This window comes from Oreochromis niloticus, linkage group LG22 (assembly GCF_001858045.2).
Source record: "Oreochromis niloticus isolate F11D_XX linkage group LG22, O_niloticus_UMD_NMBU, whole genome shotgun sequence".
In the NCBI taxonomy this organism is placed as follows: domain Eukaryota; kingdom Metazoa; phylum Chordata; class Actinopteri; order Cichliformes; family Cichlidae; genus Oreochromis; species Oreochromis niloticus.
This window is the reverse complement of record NC_031985.2, coordinates 8,367,047-8,384,454: the sequence shown is the minus strand read 5'-3', so window position 1 is coordinate 8,384,454 and position 17,408 is coordinate 8,367,047. Positions and strand designations below refer to the sequence as shown.

General features: G+C 39.1%; 2 protein-coding genes across 2 annotated transcripts; both read left to right on the top strand.

The window, feature by feature from the left end:
* Window positions 1-785: 785 nt before the first annotated feature.
* Window positions 786-7,019, top strand: psmb9a (proteasome 20S subunit beta 9a). Its single transcript, XM_003457996.5, has 6 exons — window positions 786-1,055; window positions 1,216-1,283; window positions 1,485-1,616; window positions 4,381-4,510; window positions 6,569-6,710; window positions 6,884-7,019. Exons 1-6 carry the CDS (start codon window positions 1,005-1,007, stop codon window positions 7,009-7,011), a joined length of 651 nt encoding a protein of 216 aa, XP_003458044.1. The 5' UTR covers window positions 786-1,004; the 3' UTR covers window positions 7,012-7,019.
* Window positions 7,020-8,643: 1,624 nt separating this feature from the next.
* On the top strand, window positions 8,644-16,599 carry tap2a (transporter associated with antigen processing, subunit type a). The gene is made up of 11 exons (XM_003457995.5): window positions 8,644-9,213; window positions 10,745-10,859; window positions 10,950-11,080; window positions 11,198-11,403; window positions 11,846-12,043; window positions 12,244-12,372; window positions 13,873-14,061; window positions 14,166-14,339; window positions 14,553-14,712; window positions 15,283-15,419; window positions 16,227-16,599. Exons 1-11 carry the CDS (start codon window positions 8,700-8,702, stop codon window positions 16,431-16,433), a joined length of 2,160 nt encoding a protein of 719 aa, XP_003458043.1. The 5' UTR covers window positions 8,644-8,699; the 3' UTR covers window positions 16,434-16,599.
* The last annotated feature ends 809 nt before the right edge of the window (window positions 16,600-17,408 follow it).

Genomic DNA, 17,408 nt, shown 5'->3' with positions numbered 1-17,408 from the left:
ATTTTCTGTAAATCATTTGGTGACCCCTTAGGTTCCTGGAAGAGACCACTAACATTACTGCTGACCACCATAGGAAATAAATATTAGAAATGTTTCATCAAAAGACAAACATGTTCAGCTATAGAGCAAATCAATGTCAGAAAACTGCCCTCAGTAGCATAGCAGAGCCACTGGACCCCCTTATTGTGGAAGCACTGAGTTCAGGTACCTGTATGTATGATTCATATATGATTCCCTAAGTAAAAAATATGGTGACTCTTCACTTTTTTCCTACATCTCTGCAAACCAATGCCTATCGTTTTACATCACTGAACTGCAACCTTGTTATAAAATCCTTTCCATATGGAATATCAGTAGATCGTGATCTGATCAAGCACATTACATTATTTTTCCTTTATATTTCAGATATATTTTTGTTTCCAAACCTTTTTACTGATGTCTTTCTCATAGATTTAAAAACTGATATCACATTGGTCACTGTTAAACACCATCAACCTGTTACTAAGTATGAAGCCATCGGTGTCCTAACGAAATAAAAGTCACAAAGATCAATAGGACTCTCTTTCTGTCAAAAACAGCTGGGCGTTTGCAATCATACATGCTACCGAACATGATGTCTACTTTGTGTGTTATATTTTCCTTTAATTTGTCACCTGTTTACATTTTGTGTTCTGTAAATAATGTTATTGTTCCCAGGCTTCATTTTCTGTCCTTCTGAGTGAAGCTCAGCTGACTGAATTACAGCCTGTGACGCTGCAGAGTTTGAACGATTTAACTTTCAGTTTCAAATTTATTCAGGAAAACATGGCGTCCGTCTAAAACTTGACTGTAGAACCAATTTGGTAAATCAGACCCACTTTAAACAAAGACACGGTTTCGCCGAAGGTTTTAAAATCCTAAAAAGACAAATTAAACCGGAGCTGCTCGGCAGAACGTTTCGGTTTACGTTAGGAGTCCCCTCCACTGTCCGTGTGTCGTTACCGGATTGTCTGCAGTTCATTATCATGTTTGAAGAAACGGGCCCAGAGTGGCTGTCCGAGGAGGTGAAAACAGGAGTAAGTACCGAATTTTCTGTAATATTTTTAAGAAAGTTGGTGAACTGTTACAGCGCTGCACGGTTTCTGACCTCGTGGCACAAACGCGGAAATTACTGCTGCAGGTTTAGCGGAATGAATCCTGAACACAGCTGCTGTCATTGTGTGTCATTGTTTTCAGACAACCATTATCGCCATAGAGTTTGATGGAGGGGTCGTGCTGGGGTCTGACTCCCGAGTGTCTGCTGGGTAAGTTCGTGCCTGCGCCTTGTTTCCATTTCTGTCTACATACTTTTGATCAGCGTCTTTTGTGCTTGAATGTGCTACATAACTAAACTCGATTTGTTATTATGAGTGATTTCTTAAGGCTCTTAAACATCTGAGATTGTTACTCATTTTTGCTTGCAGTTTGTCACAGACACATTTTCACTCCCTACATTCTTCATGCAGGGCATCAGTGGTGAACAGAGTGATGAACAAACTGTCTCCCCTCCATGATAAGATCTACTGTGCTCTGTCAGGATCTGCAGCAGACGCTCAGACTATCGCTGAGATAGTCAACTACCAGCTGGATGTGCACAGGTAAATGCTCAAAGTAGTAACACAAGGATGATGGGACCTCTTCATAAATTAGACTGTACATTCTTCTAACATGGAATATTAACTACTCCTTAAGCCTGTATTTAAATACTAAATACTTCCTCTGCACACTCAAAAAAAACTATTACCATGCAAATTTTCCTTAATAAATTTTTATACGGGTGATAATAATCATGGGTATAAATAAATAATGAATAAGTAATTGATGATTTTATATATTTCAGTTGAATTTTAATCAAAATAATCATCTATGTTGAGGTTGAAGAGTTATAGCTCCTCCAGAATTACAGGCCTCTCTCCAGGTGGTAGAACTGTATCCATAGTCCCTGGTATACAGACAGTTACCACAGTTACTTAATTTACCCCCTCAGTCATAAAAGGCTGTGGCATTGTCGTCACCATGCTGGGTAGGCAGGCATGAATACCCACGTTATCAAGTATGCGATAACTTGAAAAACGAAGCAACGTAATATTCTGAAATTCATACCAAAAGTGTATCTACTTAAAATCTCTGTGAAGTTTAAATCTCAGTAAATAAGTAAGGTAAATGTTTCTGAAAATCACAATGGATTTTCAATTTTACACTACCAGTCAAAAGTTTGGAAATACCTTCTCATTTAATGTTTTTTCTTTATTTTTACTACTTTAAACATTGTAGATGCGTACTGAAGAAATCAAAAAATATGAAGCGAGATATATGAAATTATGTAGCAAAGAAAAATTGATAAATAACTCTTAATATGATGTAGTCACCTGAAATGGTTTTCACCTCACAGGTGTCCCTCATCAGGGTCATTTGTGGATTTCTTGCCTTCCTATTGGGTAGGGTGACCATATTTTGATTTCCAAAAAAGAGGAGACTTGGCCCAGTCATGAAGAACTTTATTATAATACTGTTTACTTAAAGAAAACTTTAACATATTTAAACGATGCCTTCTCTGTGCCGTTAATGAATGTTGAAATAAATGTTGAAATACTATTGGGGTTGTCACCATGGGTTGTGTTGTGCAGAAGTCAGGTTGGTACACAGCTGACAGCTCTATATGATAATTGTTAGAATTCATATTATGGTAAGAACCATTTAGCTAAGTAATGACAAATGACAGTCCATCAAAGCTCATTGATCAATCAATACATCTTTCACCATCTTACAATGCTGTGATTGCAGCCATTCCCCAACTCTCTTTGAATGGTACATTGGCCATTGATCAGTGAGCTTTGATTGGTGGTTGTTGATCAATGGTCATGAGAATTTGCATCTTGACCTCACAGCCCATTGTTCCTTCAGTGGGCTGGTTTCAGTCATTATGCAAATGTACTGTTTATAAGGTTTGGGGAAACCTGCAGTCAGCTGAGACTGAAGAAGTCACTTGGATGAGTGAGGAAACGTTTCTCCCACAAAACGCTACGTCCAGATGAACAGAATTAACTTTTGGGGATTTACTTACCTGCATGATTGAGCATGCATCAAGACTGTTGGAAAACCATTTCACATCACTACCTCATGAAGCTGATCGAGAGAATGCCAAGACTGTGCAAAGCAGTAATCAAAGCAAAGGGTGGCTGTTTTGAACAATCTAAAATATAAAAATGTTTTGAGTTATTTCACACTTCTTTATTTACTACATAATTCCATATGTGTTCATTTTAATTTTTGATGCCTTCAGTGAGAAGCTACAATTAAATATTCATGAATATAAAGAAAAAACATTAAATGAGAAGGTGCATCTACTAGAAAGCTCAAATCACTGACCACTGCCAGTATTTATTTATTTTTAAATAGCTTTAATCCAGGAGCCATTACTCAGATGAACAAATCCTATATGCTACACTACATCATCCAATGTGCAGTCTATATTACTTATTTATTTCTTCATTATGTTGTATTATGTTTTATGCTTCTCTGTTTTCTGTTTTTGTTTTGAAAATGTGAGGATGAATGACTTTACGTAAGACCAAACAACTTTACTGCAGACCAAATCTAGCAAAGACAAAAAAAACCCACACAAACCAGAGAAGATTAAAGAAAACTGACTTTAAGACTTGCAAAATAAAAAGTAACCATTGCACTTTCATATAATTTACAGTGAGCAAGAAAATTCATCTACATCTCGGATAAAGTACTTAAACAACAGGGAAGCTGTTGCACAAGCATGGCCTAAGGCAAAACAGCAGTGTATACTTTGTTGCAGTTCTAATTATTTAAACTTTAAATTATTATTATTACTCATACTAGATTCAATATTTTAAAGAGAAATCTCTTCAAACCTACAATGTTAACAGAACAAATCATCATATTTGGTATTGTATGTAAAAGTGTGCCTAAAAAGGGTTTTGATCAATAAGCATTAAAAACTTGCACTATGGTATATAAAACTATACTTCAGTAGAGTTTTACATCCTATAAGTTTATTTTTCAGTAATACTATATGAAAAGATGCTGCTTAATATTGTCTCACAAAAACCAAAACTTTGCATTAATTTTTACCAGTGAGACCTGATTACATCTTCCAAAACATCAAAACACAAGTGGCACTTGTGAAACGTGTGTGATCATATACTGACACATTTAAAAAAAAAAGAGAGACACTGTTAATCTAGTTAATATTTAAACATTTTATTCAGCCCCATTTTTGATTTTCCAAATGGATTTCCTGCTGTAGATCAAACAGAGTTGCCTTAAGTCTGCATGTCAAGTTGTGATGTAGTTTCATAAAGTATTTAATCTTATGTTCTTTTCTCTCAGCATTGAGATAGGTGAGGATCCTCAGGTTCGCTCAGCTGCCACTCTTGTGAGAAACATCTCATACAAGTACAAAGAGGAGCTGTCAGCACACCTGATTGTAGCCGGCTGGGACAGAAGAGATGGAGGGCAGGTCAGTAAACAGACGTTAGCTACACTGTAAAAGGAAGAAGTCAACATTTTAAAAAAAGAGTTAATAATGTTTCCCTAACTGCTGCTGAGAAATTGGAGAGATGTTGTCCTAAGCTCTGTAGACAATGGAAGTGACTGACAGCAATGACCAGAGACCACAAAATGAATGACATTCTGCGACTTCAAGTGATTACAGGCAAAAAATGGCTGCTGGGGATGGGAAGTGGGCAGGACTCGAGATAGACCTTTCTTAGTCTCAAGGTGAATGACTGAAACGACAACTAATGAGACATATGACCTGGGCCCTGTTTCAGAAAGCTGGTTTAGTGCAAACTCTGAGTAAGTATACCCTGAGTTAACGAAAACTCTGGGTTTTCGGTTTCACAAAGCGAGTTTAGATTAATTCTGAGTGAGTTACTATGACGACACACTCCGTGAAGCTAACCTGCCCCCTAGCAGGTTTACTTCAACTAACCCTGACCTTCTCCGCCTCTTTGTCGGAAACCTGACTGTAGGAAGTGTCAGACATGGCGTGCCCCTTCCTTGAAGAGCCAGTAGATGTTGAAGCCCAAATTCTCCGCAGAGCTCTCCGCCGGGAGAGAGTGATTAGAGCGCGTTTGGACATTTTATCATTTCCTGATGATTTTCTGTGTGAACGTTACCGTTTTTCAGTTATTCAAATAAATCTATAATTTATTTGAATAACATCCTCAGGCTTTATATTGCTCATATAAGGCCTGAGGATGTTATTCAAATAAATTATAGATTTATTTGAATAACATCAGCCCCAACCTGTTTTTCGGGCCTCCGCTTTTTTTCTGTTGGCTATAACGGGTCACATTTGAGCATACAGAGTAAGCAAATATGTACTTGTAATGTGCTCAGATAATTTCAACCACTTACAGAAAGAAAATGAATGTAGCCTCTAACTGCAATTGATTTACATAGGACAAACAGACCAAACACTATGGCTCATAATACAATTACACCTTACCTGTTTGGACTATATTTTTATATTTCATTTTTACTTGCTGCCAGGAACGTTTGGGGCCTGTTGGGTTGCACCTGCGCTCACATCACAAAATAAAATGTATAAAATAAAAAATAAAATGAAATATGATAAAATAACCTATCCCCTCTTTTGAGGGGATAGGTTAATTGGATAATCCAAATTGTCACTAGGTGTGAATGTGTGAGTGAATGTGAGCGTGAATGGTTGTCTGTCCCTGTGTGTTGGCCCTGCGACAGACTGGCGACCTGTCCAGGGTGTACCCCGCCTCTCGCCCTATGACAGCTGGGATAGGCTCCAGCACCCCCGCGACCCTGGAAAGGATAAGCGGAAGCGAATGGATGGATGATAAAATAACATGTTAAATGGGTGGAAATCCCTAGATCAATGTTTAAATTAACACTCACGCATTGACTCTGTCGGCTATGTTTTGCCATGCATGCTCCCTTTCTTTTGCAGCTGAGGCTGTGTTACTTTTTTCCCGCAAAATTTGCATGTTATCGGCATATGCTGCCATCAGAATTTCGGCCTCAAGCGCTGTAAAATACATTGACCGCGCCTTCTTTCCCTCCGTCTCCATGGTGACTCGCTTAATCTGTGCTCCACTAATCAGGGCTTTATGTATCCTCGTGCGCACGCTTAACTTGGGGTTAAAGCAACTCCGCGTTGATTGAACTAATTGTTATCAGCCTTTCTGAAACCGAATATTCCGAGTTGGACAGTTCGGGGTTACTCAACCCTGAGTATCATTTTTAACTCTGAGTTTTCTAAACCCGCTTTCTGAAACAGGGCCCTGATGGTAAATATATTAGAGGGTCATTAGGCAACCAAGGTCTGGAATGCCCACAGGTGAACAGCCATCAGCTTCAAAGCCATGTGCAACAAGAGAAGCAGCTCTGCTAACAGTTATAAATTACAATAAATTATCTTGGTAAGCCAGGTTACAGGTGCCTGTAACAATAAATAAATTAATAATAATAATAATAATAATAATAATAATAACATCACTGTATGGGTCGTGACTCTGCTCCTGTGCCCTTTAACCTCCAGGTGTTTGCAACTATGAAAGGACTCCTGACACGTCAGCCGTTTGCAGTCGGCGGCTCTGGCAGCTCGTATGTTTACGGGTTTGTTGATGCTGAATATCGCAGAGGCATGAGAAAGGAGGAGTGCCAGCAGTTTGTTGTCAACAGTAAGAGTTTTTTTTTGTTTTTTGTTTGTTTTTTTTGGGGGGGGGGGGGTTGTTAAGCATTTGATTTCACTGCTTAGTAAAGCAATTTTTCACTATTTTTAAATATTTTCTTTGGTAAAAATTAAATCATATTGTTCTCTTTACTTTGCTTACTAAATCTCTTATTTTTGTAGCTCTCTCTTTGGCAATGAACCGTGATGGCTCCAGCGGAGGTGTGGCCTACATCGTCACCATTGATGAACACGGCACAGAGGAGAAAGTTGTTCTAGGAAATCAGTTACCCACCTTCTTTGATCAGTGACAGATTTTTTTGTCTCCACAGAAGCCATGGCTGACTTTATTGCACAGCTGTCAACTAACTCAGCTTGTGTTTTGCAAACACTGAACAACACTTTTTCTGATAATTAAATAAAAGAAAATAACCCCCGTGTTTCTACTTAATACGCTTGCAGTACTTATGATAATTATCAGCTAGCCTTTGTTAGTACTGATATTTACATGTGAGCCTAAAATATAACAGTAGTTAAGCTTACAATATATATCCTGATTTACCTGCCATCTGAATTTCAATAACACCTTTTGTTCATTTTGCAAGAGTGACATTGATTCATCCGAGGCCTCTTCGTCCTCTTAAAATTGCTGTATGATTATTATTTGTTCCATATTTTACTGGATGTCAGAGTAAATAAAGCTTAAAATTAGATCCAGCAGTTTTTTTAGACTCTTAATAGACAGAAAATGTATTTCTAACAGGCAGAACAGCAGCTGTCTGAGACTGAGTCTGAGAAACATTTGACTAAAAGTTATTTCAACAACCCGTGGTTATTTCATTATTATTATTATTATTATTGTTTATTTATTTATTTATTTATTTGCTGAGGAGTAGTTTATTCATTCCAGTGTTAAGACTGAATATACATGGTTGGCTGCCTGCAGACATGGATACCCTGTCATATTGTATAATATTACAACCCCCTCTCCTGCGAAGTCTATGGGAGTGTTAGCCGTGCAAACCATGGACTGAGCATCCAAACAACTTAGCTGTGCATCATTGAATTTATTTTACAGTTAACTATTTACAGTCACCCTACACCATTTAAAATAAAGAAGAGGGGAAAAGGAAGCACATTAGTCCCAGAAAAGAAACAAAAAACTAATCTCTAGGTTAAAACCAAAATGTCTAAGCTCCCTGGCTAGGCACAAAACAGGATAAAAATATTCATAAACATAAAATGGCAGAGAACCTCTAACAAGCTTCAACTAATAAATTGCAAACAAACAAAATTAACTAAAACACCAACCTTCCAATATCACTTTTTAAAAAACAGCATTAATCGTCTGTGAAGGTTCTCAGTCATCCAGGTCATCGTAGTCTAAGGAGCTTGGAAAGAAAAGAGTCTGGAAGTCCAGACGCTTTTCTTTCCAAGCTCCTTAGACAACAGCATTAATCAAACAGCCACACACTTCTGAGCCCAGTGTACTCGCTGCAGGAGCTATATATGCAGTTCCACAAATGATCTGAATGCTGTTGCCTGTGGCAATGAGGTGTAAGAAACCTAGAACAAAAAGGGATGGAGATATCAGCTCTCTTTCAGAAAGAGGCCAATAGGTCAGTGAATTTAACAACAGGCTTTCAATGAGTCCCATGCAGTCCTTGTGTGAAAAAATCTTTCATCAAAATCATTTTGTTGAAAGATTTACTGATCTTCCTTATTCCAGTCAGAAATGATTTTAAAGGCTGTTTTTTTATGTTTGTAGTTTTAAAGAGGGTGATTATTGGGTTGTTAGTTTAAACTAGTGATTATGCTAGAGTAAAAGATTAGCAATACTAAAGCTGATGAGATTGGTTGGCTTCAGTTGGTGTTACTTTCTGTGTTTTGGATTTAAGGGAAACCCCTCATCCTGTAAGAAAATGAAAGTGAAAGTAAAAAACCTAAAACACTGGACCTACGACACAGCGGGTCATTTGAGGACGAGTGTTGCCGAAATATGGCACCGATCACAGCAACAACAATGCGCAAAGTCGTTGCTTTTATTTTAGCAGTTTCGGTCGACCTTTTGTTGTTTTACGCGTCAGGGTTTGCGGTGTTTCACAGCGTCTTTCGACACTTTACGCATCTCTGGCTCTCTGCGGCTCTCCGCTGGTTGGCACTTATCGGTGTCTCTCTGCTCACACTCGGGGTTCCCAAAGCGCTGCTGATTCGGTTTATAACGGCTCACAGTCTGCTCCCCGCGGTGTTTGAGACCGGGACCAACGCGCTTTACAGAGAGGAGAACCAGTGCGGCCAGCTGGGAGATGTGCGCTGCTGGCTCATGTTCAGCGGAGCTTCGCTCGCTACTGCGCTGTTTTGGGAGATCACCATCCCGGACACCGACGAAGAGGTCGCCGGTATAGAGAAGAAACAGAAGGCGAGAGTGCTTTTTATGAGAGTCCTCCGCCTGTACAGACCCGACTATGCCCTGTTGTTTGGAGGACTTGTGTTCCTGTCGCTGGCTGTTATCTGTAAGTACCTTTGTTAGAGTTGCACTTCAGCTCTAACAAAAGTGTTAGTGATGCTAAGATAATAGTGTTGCTGACTGATGGAAATTTTGTTAAACTATAATTATTATTGTTATCATTATTATTATTATTACTGTTGCCCAGTTTGGGGGTCAGTGCCTCAAGTGCTCCGATTACCACTGGGACCACGGTTACCTTCACCCTCCGCATCTTCTCAAATTCTTCTCTGTGCCCTTGGTATTTCTCCAGCTTCTCATGTTCCTTCTTCCTGATGTTGCTGTCACTCAGTATAGTTACGTCTATCACTACGGCCGTCTTTCTCTCCTTGTCCACCACCACTATGTCCAGTTGGTTAGCCACCACCATTTTGTCCATCTGTATCTGGAAGTCCCACAGGATCTTTGCTCGGTTATTCTCCACCGCCCTTGGGGGCGTCTCACATTTTGACCTTGGGACTTCCAGGCCATATTCGGGACAAATGTTTCTGTACACTATGCCAGGCACTTGGTTATGGCGTTCCATGTATGCCCTGCCTGCTAGCATCTTACACCCTGCTGTTATGTGCTGGATTGTCTCAGGGGCATCTTTACACAGCCTGCAGCTGGGGTCTTGCCTGGTGTGATAGACCCCAGCCTCTATGGATCTTGTGCTCAGTGCTTGTTCCTGTGCTGCCATGATTAGTGCCTCTGTGCTGTCTTTCAGTCCAGCTTTGTCCAGCCACTGGTAGGATTTCTGGATGTCAGCCACCTCCTCTATCTGCCGGTGGTACATACCGTGAAGAGACCTGTCCTTCCATGATGGTTCTTCTCCTTGCTCCTCTTCTTTCTCAGGTTTCTACTGCCTGACGTATTGACTAAGTATGCAGTTTGTTGTGGCCATTTTCCTGATGTACTCATGGATGTTCTGGAAACTGGTTCTGACATTCACCAGTCCTCGCCCACCTTACTTTTGGTCAGGGTGCTGGATTTGGGGTGAAACCCTCCATACATGGTAAGGAGCTTCCTTGTCTTGATGCCAGTGGCCTCTGTGTCCTCCAGGTTATTATCCCAGCAGGGTATCCGATCACCGGCATGGTTTAGGTTTTGATTGCCTGAATCTTATTCTTCCCATTCAGCTGACTCGTCAGGACTTTCTTGACCCTCTGCAGGTATCAGGTGGTTGCAGCTTTCCTAGTGACCTCTTCGTGGTTTTCATTTGCCTGTGGGATTCCCAGGTACTTGTAGCTGTCATTGATGTCTGCAATGTTGCCTTCTGGTTGTGCAGTCCTCTCAGTTCTGACTACCTGTGGTGTGATCAGTGAATTGATGTCTCGCTCTTCATTCACTCCTGGCATAGAGCTTGGTGTCATCCATGTAGAGGAGGCTAACAATTATATAAAAAGTTCCCCTCTTGCTCCTGTGGGTGGTCTTTATACTTCAAGTTCGGGTACTCTACTAGAGGCCTATATATATATATATATATATATGTTGTGCATTTGATGTTGTTTTCCTGACTGATGAATGTGATTATATCACCTGTGTGCATCTCTTCTCAGGTGAAATGTTCATCCCTTTCTACACTGGGAGAGTAATTGACATCCTTGGAAGTAATTACCAGGAGAATGACTTCCTGTCTGCTCTTCTCTTCATGGGTCTTTACTCTCTGGGAAGGTATGAGGCAGACAGTGTTTTTCCTCCACATTGATCTTCTGTCTGTTCTTCACAGGTAACATCTAACTGATTTTCTCTTTGTTTGATTAGTTCTGTGAGTGCCGGCAGCAGAGGGGGTCTTTTAACATGTGCCATACACTCCTTTACGTGCCGAATCAAAGTTATGCTGTTTGGGGCTTTGACCAAACAGGAAATTGGATTCTTTGAGACCACAAAAGCAGGTAAGGCTGTCATATGTATACAAACAACATAATAAGTCAGATCAAACTTAAATAGCGCATCAGTAGGCTGCAGAACAGAATGGAACAAAATAACTTTCATTTATTTTCTCCGTGCAGGTGAAATCACATCCAGGTTGTCTAAAGACACCACCCTGATGGGAAGAACAGTGTGTCTGAATGTCAACGTGCTGCTGAGGACATTCATCAAGACCATGGGCATGATCTCTCTAATGCTGAGCCTCTCGTGGAAGCTCACGTTTCTTGTACTAATGGAGACTCCTATCACCGGTCTCTTACAAAACATTTATGACACACACTATCAGGTAAAAGCAGGTTAACAGGAGACAATGAATTACAATTTGATTCACGGAATTGTATGTGTGATATTCATTGTTTAACTTATTAAGTAATTCTATTATATTTTATTTGAATAGTCGCATCTGTTTTTTTCCAAGACACAGGTGTATGTGGAAAAAGATGTTACTGTGCCATGTTTTTTTCATTATACTTTACAAGAGAATTCTCTCATGTGCAGACATGAAATCTAAACTTTAGTTTTTGGGATTTGTGTAATGCCAACAGTTTTCTAAACAAAAGACAAGACTCTCATTGCACTATTAGTATTATTTAGCTCAATTTTATATGACTATTCTTCCCTGTGATAAACAAGTTGTTATTATTACTGATTGAGGTTAATTAAGGTGTTAGCATTAGTGAGATAAAAAGGTTTGGATAACTCAAGCTGACCTTTTAATGCTTCCGCAGAAGTTGACCCTGGCTATGCAGGACACAATGGCTTCTTCAAATGAAGTTGCAAATGAGGTTGTGTCTGGCATTCGGGTGGTACGAAGTTTCAATGCAGAAAAACACGAAACCCGTCGCTATGATGACCGCTTGATGGACACACACAACCTCAAGACTCAACGGTCCACTGTCAGGGTCATTTATCTCCTTGCACGGAGGGTAAGAAGTTTGTGTTTTGTTTTTGTTTGTGTGTTTTCAAGAATTGAGGCACTGCTAACTTATTGCCTGTTCCTTAGCCCTGTGATGATCTTGCAACCTGTCCAGGATGTAACCTATCTTTCAGTGTAAGCTTGGATATGTTTCACTGTTATACTATTTGATACTATTTTGTGTGCATGTGTGTGTTTGTGTGTTTACAGCTGACAGGGTTGGCCATGCAGGTACTTGTGTTATACTACGGTCGGCTTTTCATCCAGAGAGGACAGATGACCACGGGCAACCTGGTTTCCTTCATCCTGTATCAATCAGATCTTGGAATCAGCATCAGGGTGACTCTTGCATATTTTATATTAAATAAACTAAAAGTTTAGCAGCTAGGCAAGGGTACCATATATAGCATATTTCATAGAAAAGGGAATATAGTGCGAATGCGTCAACCGGCATGCAGCCTGTTTCAGTTGCTCCTGCTTTTTTTTTCCATACTTTACTTATCATTGTAGAGTGTATGTTTGTTTAAATAGTTTTCTCTTAAACATGTAATTTGAGAGAGTTTTTGTTCTCTTTCTGGCTGCTGAACTGTTACTTTCATTGAGGAATGGGACTGCAGCGGAACAGCTACACATCTCACACATTTTTAAAAAAAATGTGAAATAATTTCCTTGGAGATTAATAAAGTATTTTGATTCTGAAGTCACACAAACACACATAAACAGTACTGTGTTAATTTTGGAAAAGGAAAAAAGTAACGTTTTAAGGTTGTTTTTGAACAAAGAGTGTTTATGCCCTTTGGAAGGCTGTTCTGTCAACTTTGTGCAGTTCAGTTAGTAGATTTAGCATGTTAAAATGGGCCTGAAAAAAGTAATGTATTACACATTACTTGTTACTTTTCTTAAAGGGAATGCAGCACATTATTTAATTAATTTGTTAAGTAATTTGTTATATATTCACAATTTAACCCCAACAACTGAAATACACCTTTGTTTAGTCTCTTTCTTTGCCTTTTTCTTTTTAAGTGAAATTACAAAAATCACTCAAATCATACTTACTGAGAAAACCTTCAAACACAGTTTGGGAGTAACTTAGATTTAGCTTGAAACATTATTTGCATTATTTTAAAAATACCAAATCATTACATTTCATTCTTTGTGACCTTAGAAACAATGGGTTGGTATGATCGTAACAGCTAGCCTTTGGACAATCACCAATCATTGAGGTACTCTCAAGGATTTCAAGGACTCTCCTGAACCTTTCTAAATTCAGACACATTTTCCAAATAACTTTTCAACCAGGAATAAGTTATACTTATTCCATATCTCTCTAATTTCCTTAATAACTGACTATGATCTACTGTATCAAAAGCTTTCTGTAGGTCAAGATAAATTCCAACAGAGAACTCATGATTTTCATTGGCTTCTGTTACTTCTTTAACCATCTCCATTACAGCATAAGTAGTAGCTCTATTTCTCAGAAAACCAGACTGATGTTCATCCAATGTTTTATAATTATCAATAAATAGATCACATTTTTTCACAAATAATTTCTCTAATATTTTTGAAAACTGAGGAAGAAGGGATACTTGTCTATAATTATCCATACAATGCTTATCACCATTTTAAAAAATTGGAATTGCCTTTGCTAATTTCGTATTCTTAGGAAATACTCCTTTTGTAAAAGAATGATTACATATATATATGTGTCAAAGGTTTTAGGATAAACGCAATAACGTATTTTACAATTTTTCTGTATTGATGAAGTTTATATCAGTTGATCTTTCAGTTTTACATTTCTTTATCTATAAATATCTATTCATCTGGTTTATGGTCTTTCAGACGCTCACCTACATCTTTGGTGACATGCTGAACTCAGTGGGGGCTGCTGGGAAAGTGTTTGAATATCTGGACCGAAAGGCTCTGGTCAGCACAGACGGAAAACTACAACCTGATCACCTGAGCGGACACATCAACTTCAGGAATCTCAACTTCACCTATCCTGCTAACCCCACCAAAACAGTGCTACAGGTGAGAATGCAAGATAGATGGGTTGTTTGGTGGGTGTAGGATTGTGCTATCCATTTATTCTGTTACAATAACCACTGTTATTTTTCATTGATCATTTGTTTCAGGACTTTTCGTTGGAGTTGAAACCTGGTCAGATGATGGCACTGGTGGGTCCATCTGGAGAAGGAAAAAGTACCTGTGTGAGTCTGCTGGAGCGATTCTACGAGCCTCAGCAGGGAGAAATCCTGCTGGACGGCAAACCACTAAAATCCTACGATCACCAGTTCCTCCACAAGAAGGTAATTCATCCATCAGAGCTTTTTCCTAATGAACCTTCTTTGATGAGAGCTTTAGTCTCCTGCTTGTTTTTAAATTATCACTGTTTTTCAAATATAACAAAAAACAGTTTTACAGAAAAAAAAATGTAATTCTTAGATCATTATATTAGAAATCTATGTAATATGATTGTCTACATATGTCTGCATGTATAATGTATTGTGTTTGTTTAACAGATCTCTGTGGTGAACCAGGACCCTGTGCTGTTCTCTGGCACCATTAAACAAAACATTGAATATGGGCTTAAAAGCTGCTCATTGGATGAAATCAAGGATGCAGCAATGAAAGCCAACGCCCACGACTTCATCATGCAGCTTGAGAAAGGCTATGATACAGGTGAACAACCTTAACTTCTTCTCAGGCTGTTTTACACGGCTGCATGCAGACCTGCTTTGCATGAAGTTCAGCTTTGTATGTCTGAGGAAATTTTAAATGTGAGGGGAGCAGAGAGAGCTTTCCTGGTAATAAGTCAGACTCATTCCCGGTGGGTGTTGCAGTCCACCAAGGCTGCCCTTTATCACCAATTGTTTTCATAGTCTTAAGGATGGAATATCTACGTGTAACCAAGTGGTGCAGGGTCTCCACCTTTGTGCTCTCGGGATCTTTGCGTTTTGCGGATAGTGTGGTTCTGTTGGCTTAATCAGTTGGTGGAGTTTAAGTATCTGGTGTTCACTTGTGAGGGAAGATGGGAACGTGAGATTGACAGATGGACTGGGCCAAAGCTGCCCTTCTGACCTGGCCCCAGATAAGATGGGGATGGATGGGGAGAAAATCAGGATACTGTAGATTTACTCTGTGCATAAAATGTAATAAATATACACATGCAGTATTTTGGCGAGTTAGTGTCTTGTATGTGGGTGTGTTTTATACATTTTGCACATTAAACCTAAATTTGTGCTTTCTCAGAGGTGGGTGAAGGTGGTGGTCATTTGTCAAAGAGTGAGAGGCAGCGGATCGCCATTGCTCGAGCTCTTGTCAGACGACCCCGGGTCCTCATTCTGGACGAAATCACCAGCTCTCTTGACACTGAGAGTGAAAAAAAGGTACAATTAAACTTTAAAGATTTTCTTAGGGGCCAGAAGCTTTTAAGTTTATTTTTGATAAAGCATGTCAGACCACAGATTAAACAGTGGAGACACCACAGCTTCACCACTCCAGAAATCCAGAAATAGACAATCAGTTCTGACTAAAAACATAAAGTCTTCAATATTTGAATATAGATTTCCCTTATAAAACTGAGGAATATGAAGAAAATTTTCACTTGTTTTTATTTACTGGAGCTCAGCACTGTAGAATAAAAACAAACTTTCAGCATAGATTCAATTCAACTATATTTATATAGCACCAAATCACAACAATACTTGCACCAAAGCACTTTATATTGTAAGGTAAGGAATCTACAATAACACACAAAAAACAGAGAGAACCTCAACATTCATATGACCCCCCAATGAGCAAGCACTTTGGTGACAGTGGGAAAAACTCCCTTTTAACAGGAAGAAACCTACAGCAGAACCAGGCTGATGGAGGGATAACAAATTGATGAGCATCCGGTGCACTTATGAAGATCTTAAAAAAAAAGTATTTAATTAAAAAAATAGTTGCTTTAACAAAACAGTATGCTGCTAAAAGCATTAAAATAACCAGTAAAATATTCTAATTCACTCTATTATATCAACTTATGCGTTACTATAAAATTATTTAAAAAACTGTCCTAATAATAAAAATTGTCCATTCTTGAATTCCTTGTATGGATCCAAAAATTTCTTTTGAAATCCATGAACCCTCCTTTCACGTGAAAACAAACAGTTGATAACTAATAATATGTTTTTCCTTCTGCCCCTGCACAGATTCAGCAGTCCCTCTCCAGCATCCCCAACCAGACCCTTCTGGTGATCGCTCACAGGCTGAAGACCATCGAGAACGCAGATCAGATCGTTGTTGTCAGTGGTGGCAAAGTTAAAGAGCGAGGGACTCACAGGGAGCTGATGGACATGAAGGGAAGCTACTACAAACTGAGAGAGGAGCTCTTCACTGAAGGAAACTCACCACAGTAACAAACCACTGTCTTTACTGAAGCTGAGACTTGAAGTACTGAGATAATTGTTGTGTAAAACTCTGCAGCATAAAGATGTGTGAGGAGGAGCCGGAACTTGTGTAAATATTGAATATACGTTGTTTTGTATAGATTGCTAATAAACTAAGAAACTGGCAACTAAATTATACATATGGGGGACTTTTTTCACGTACCTATGATATATTGAATATATATTAAATGTGCCGAATGCAAATTTGCATTTCTATGCTGGTGACACAGTTATTTACAGCTGTGGTTCAACTCCTTTCCTAGCCATTGACTCCTTGCAGAACAAAGCCTTTTTTGCTGTCCAGCACTCATTACTTCAGCTTAAACTTGTTCACAATGCAGAAAAAACAAAGCTCATGTTGTTTTCCAAGTCAATGAAGTGGGCCCAAACAGTTTTCAGTAACCACTCTTGAGTGTAATAAAATAGAGTTGGTTCACACGTATCGGGGTGTCTTGATTGATGACTTGCTCAGCTTCAAACCACATGTAGAGAAACTGTGAAGAAACTGAAGTTAAAACTGAGATTTTATTTTCAAAATAATTTGTGTTTTTCTAATGCAAAGAAGCAGCGTGTTGCTGCAACATTTTTACCTGTGCTGGATTTTGGAGATATTCTATATATGAATGCCTCTGCTCAGTGTCTTCAAATGGTTGTTACTGTGTATCATGCTTCACTGAGGTTCATCACTAACCATAAATTTCAGACTCACCACTGTGAGTTATACTTTCAGGTAGGATGGCCTGCTTTACCAGTCGGAGAAACTCTCATTAATACAGTTTTATGTATAAGACAATACTCAGATTGCTGCCTTCCTTTAAATGTTCCCTGCTTGCAATGAAACGTGTGGCACCCCGGATCGGCGTTACCCATGTTAATGTAGACAAGATGGGTTAAGACGGTTCGCCTGAGTTATTTACGTGGAAACCTGTTAGCAATGGGGGGAAT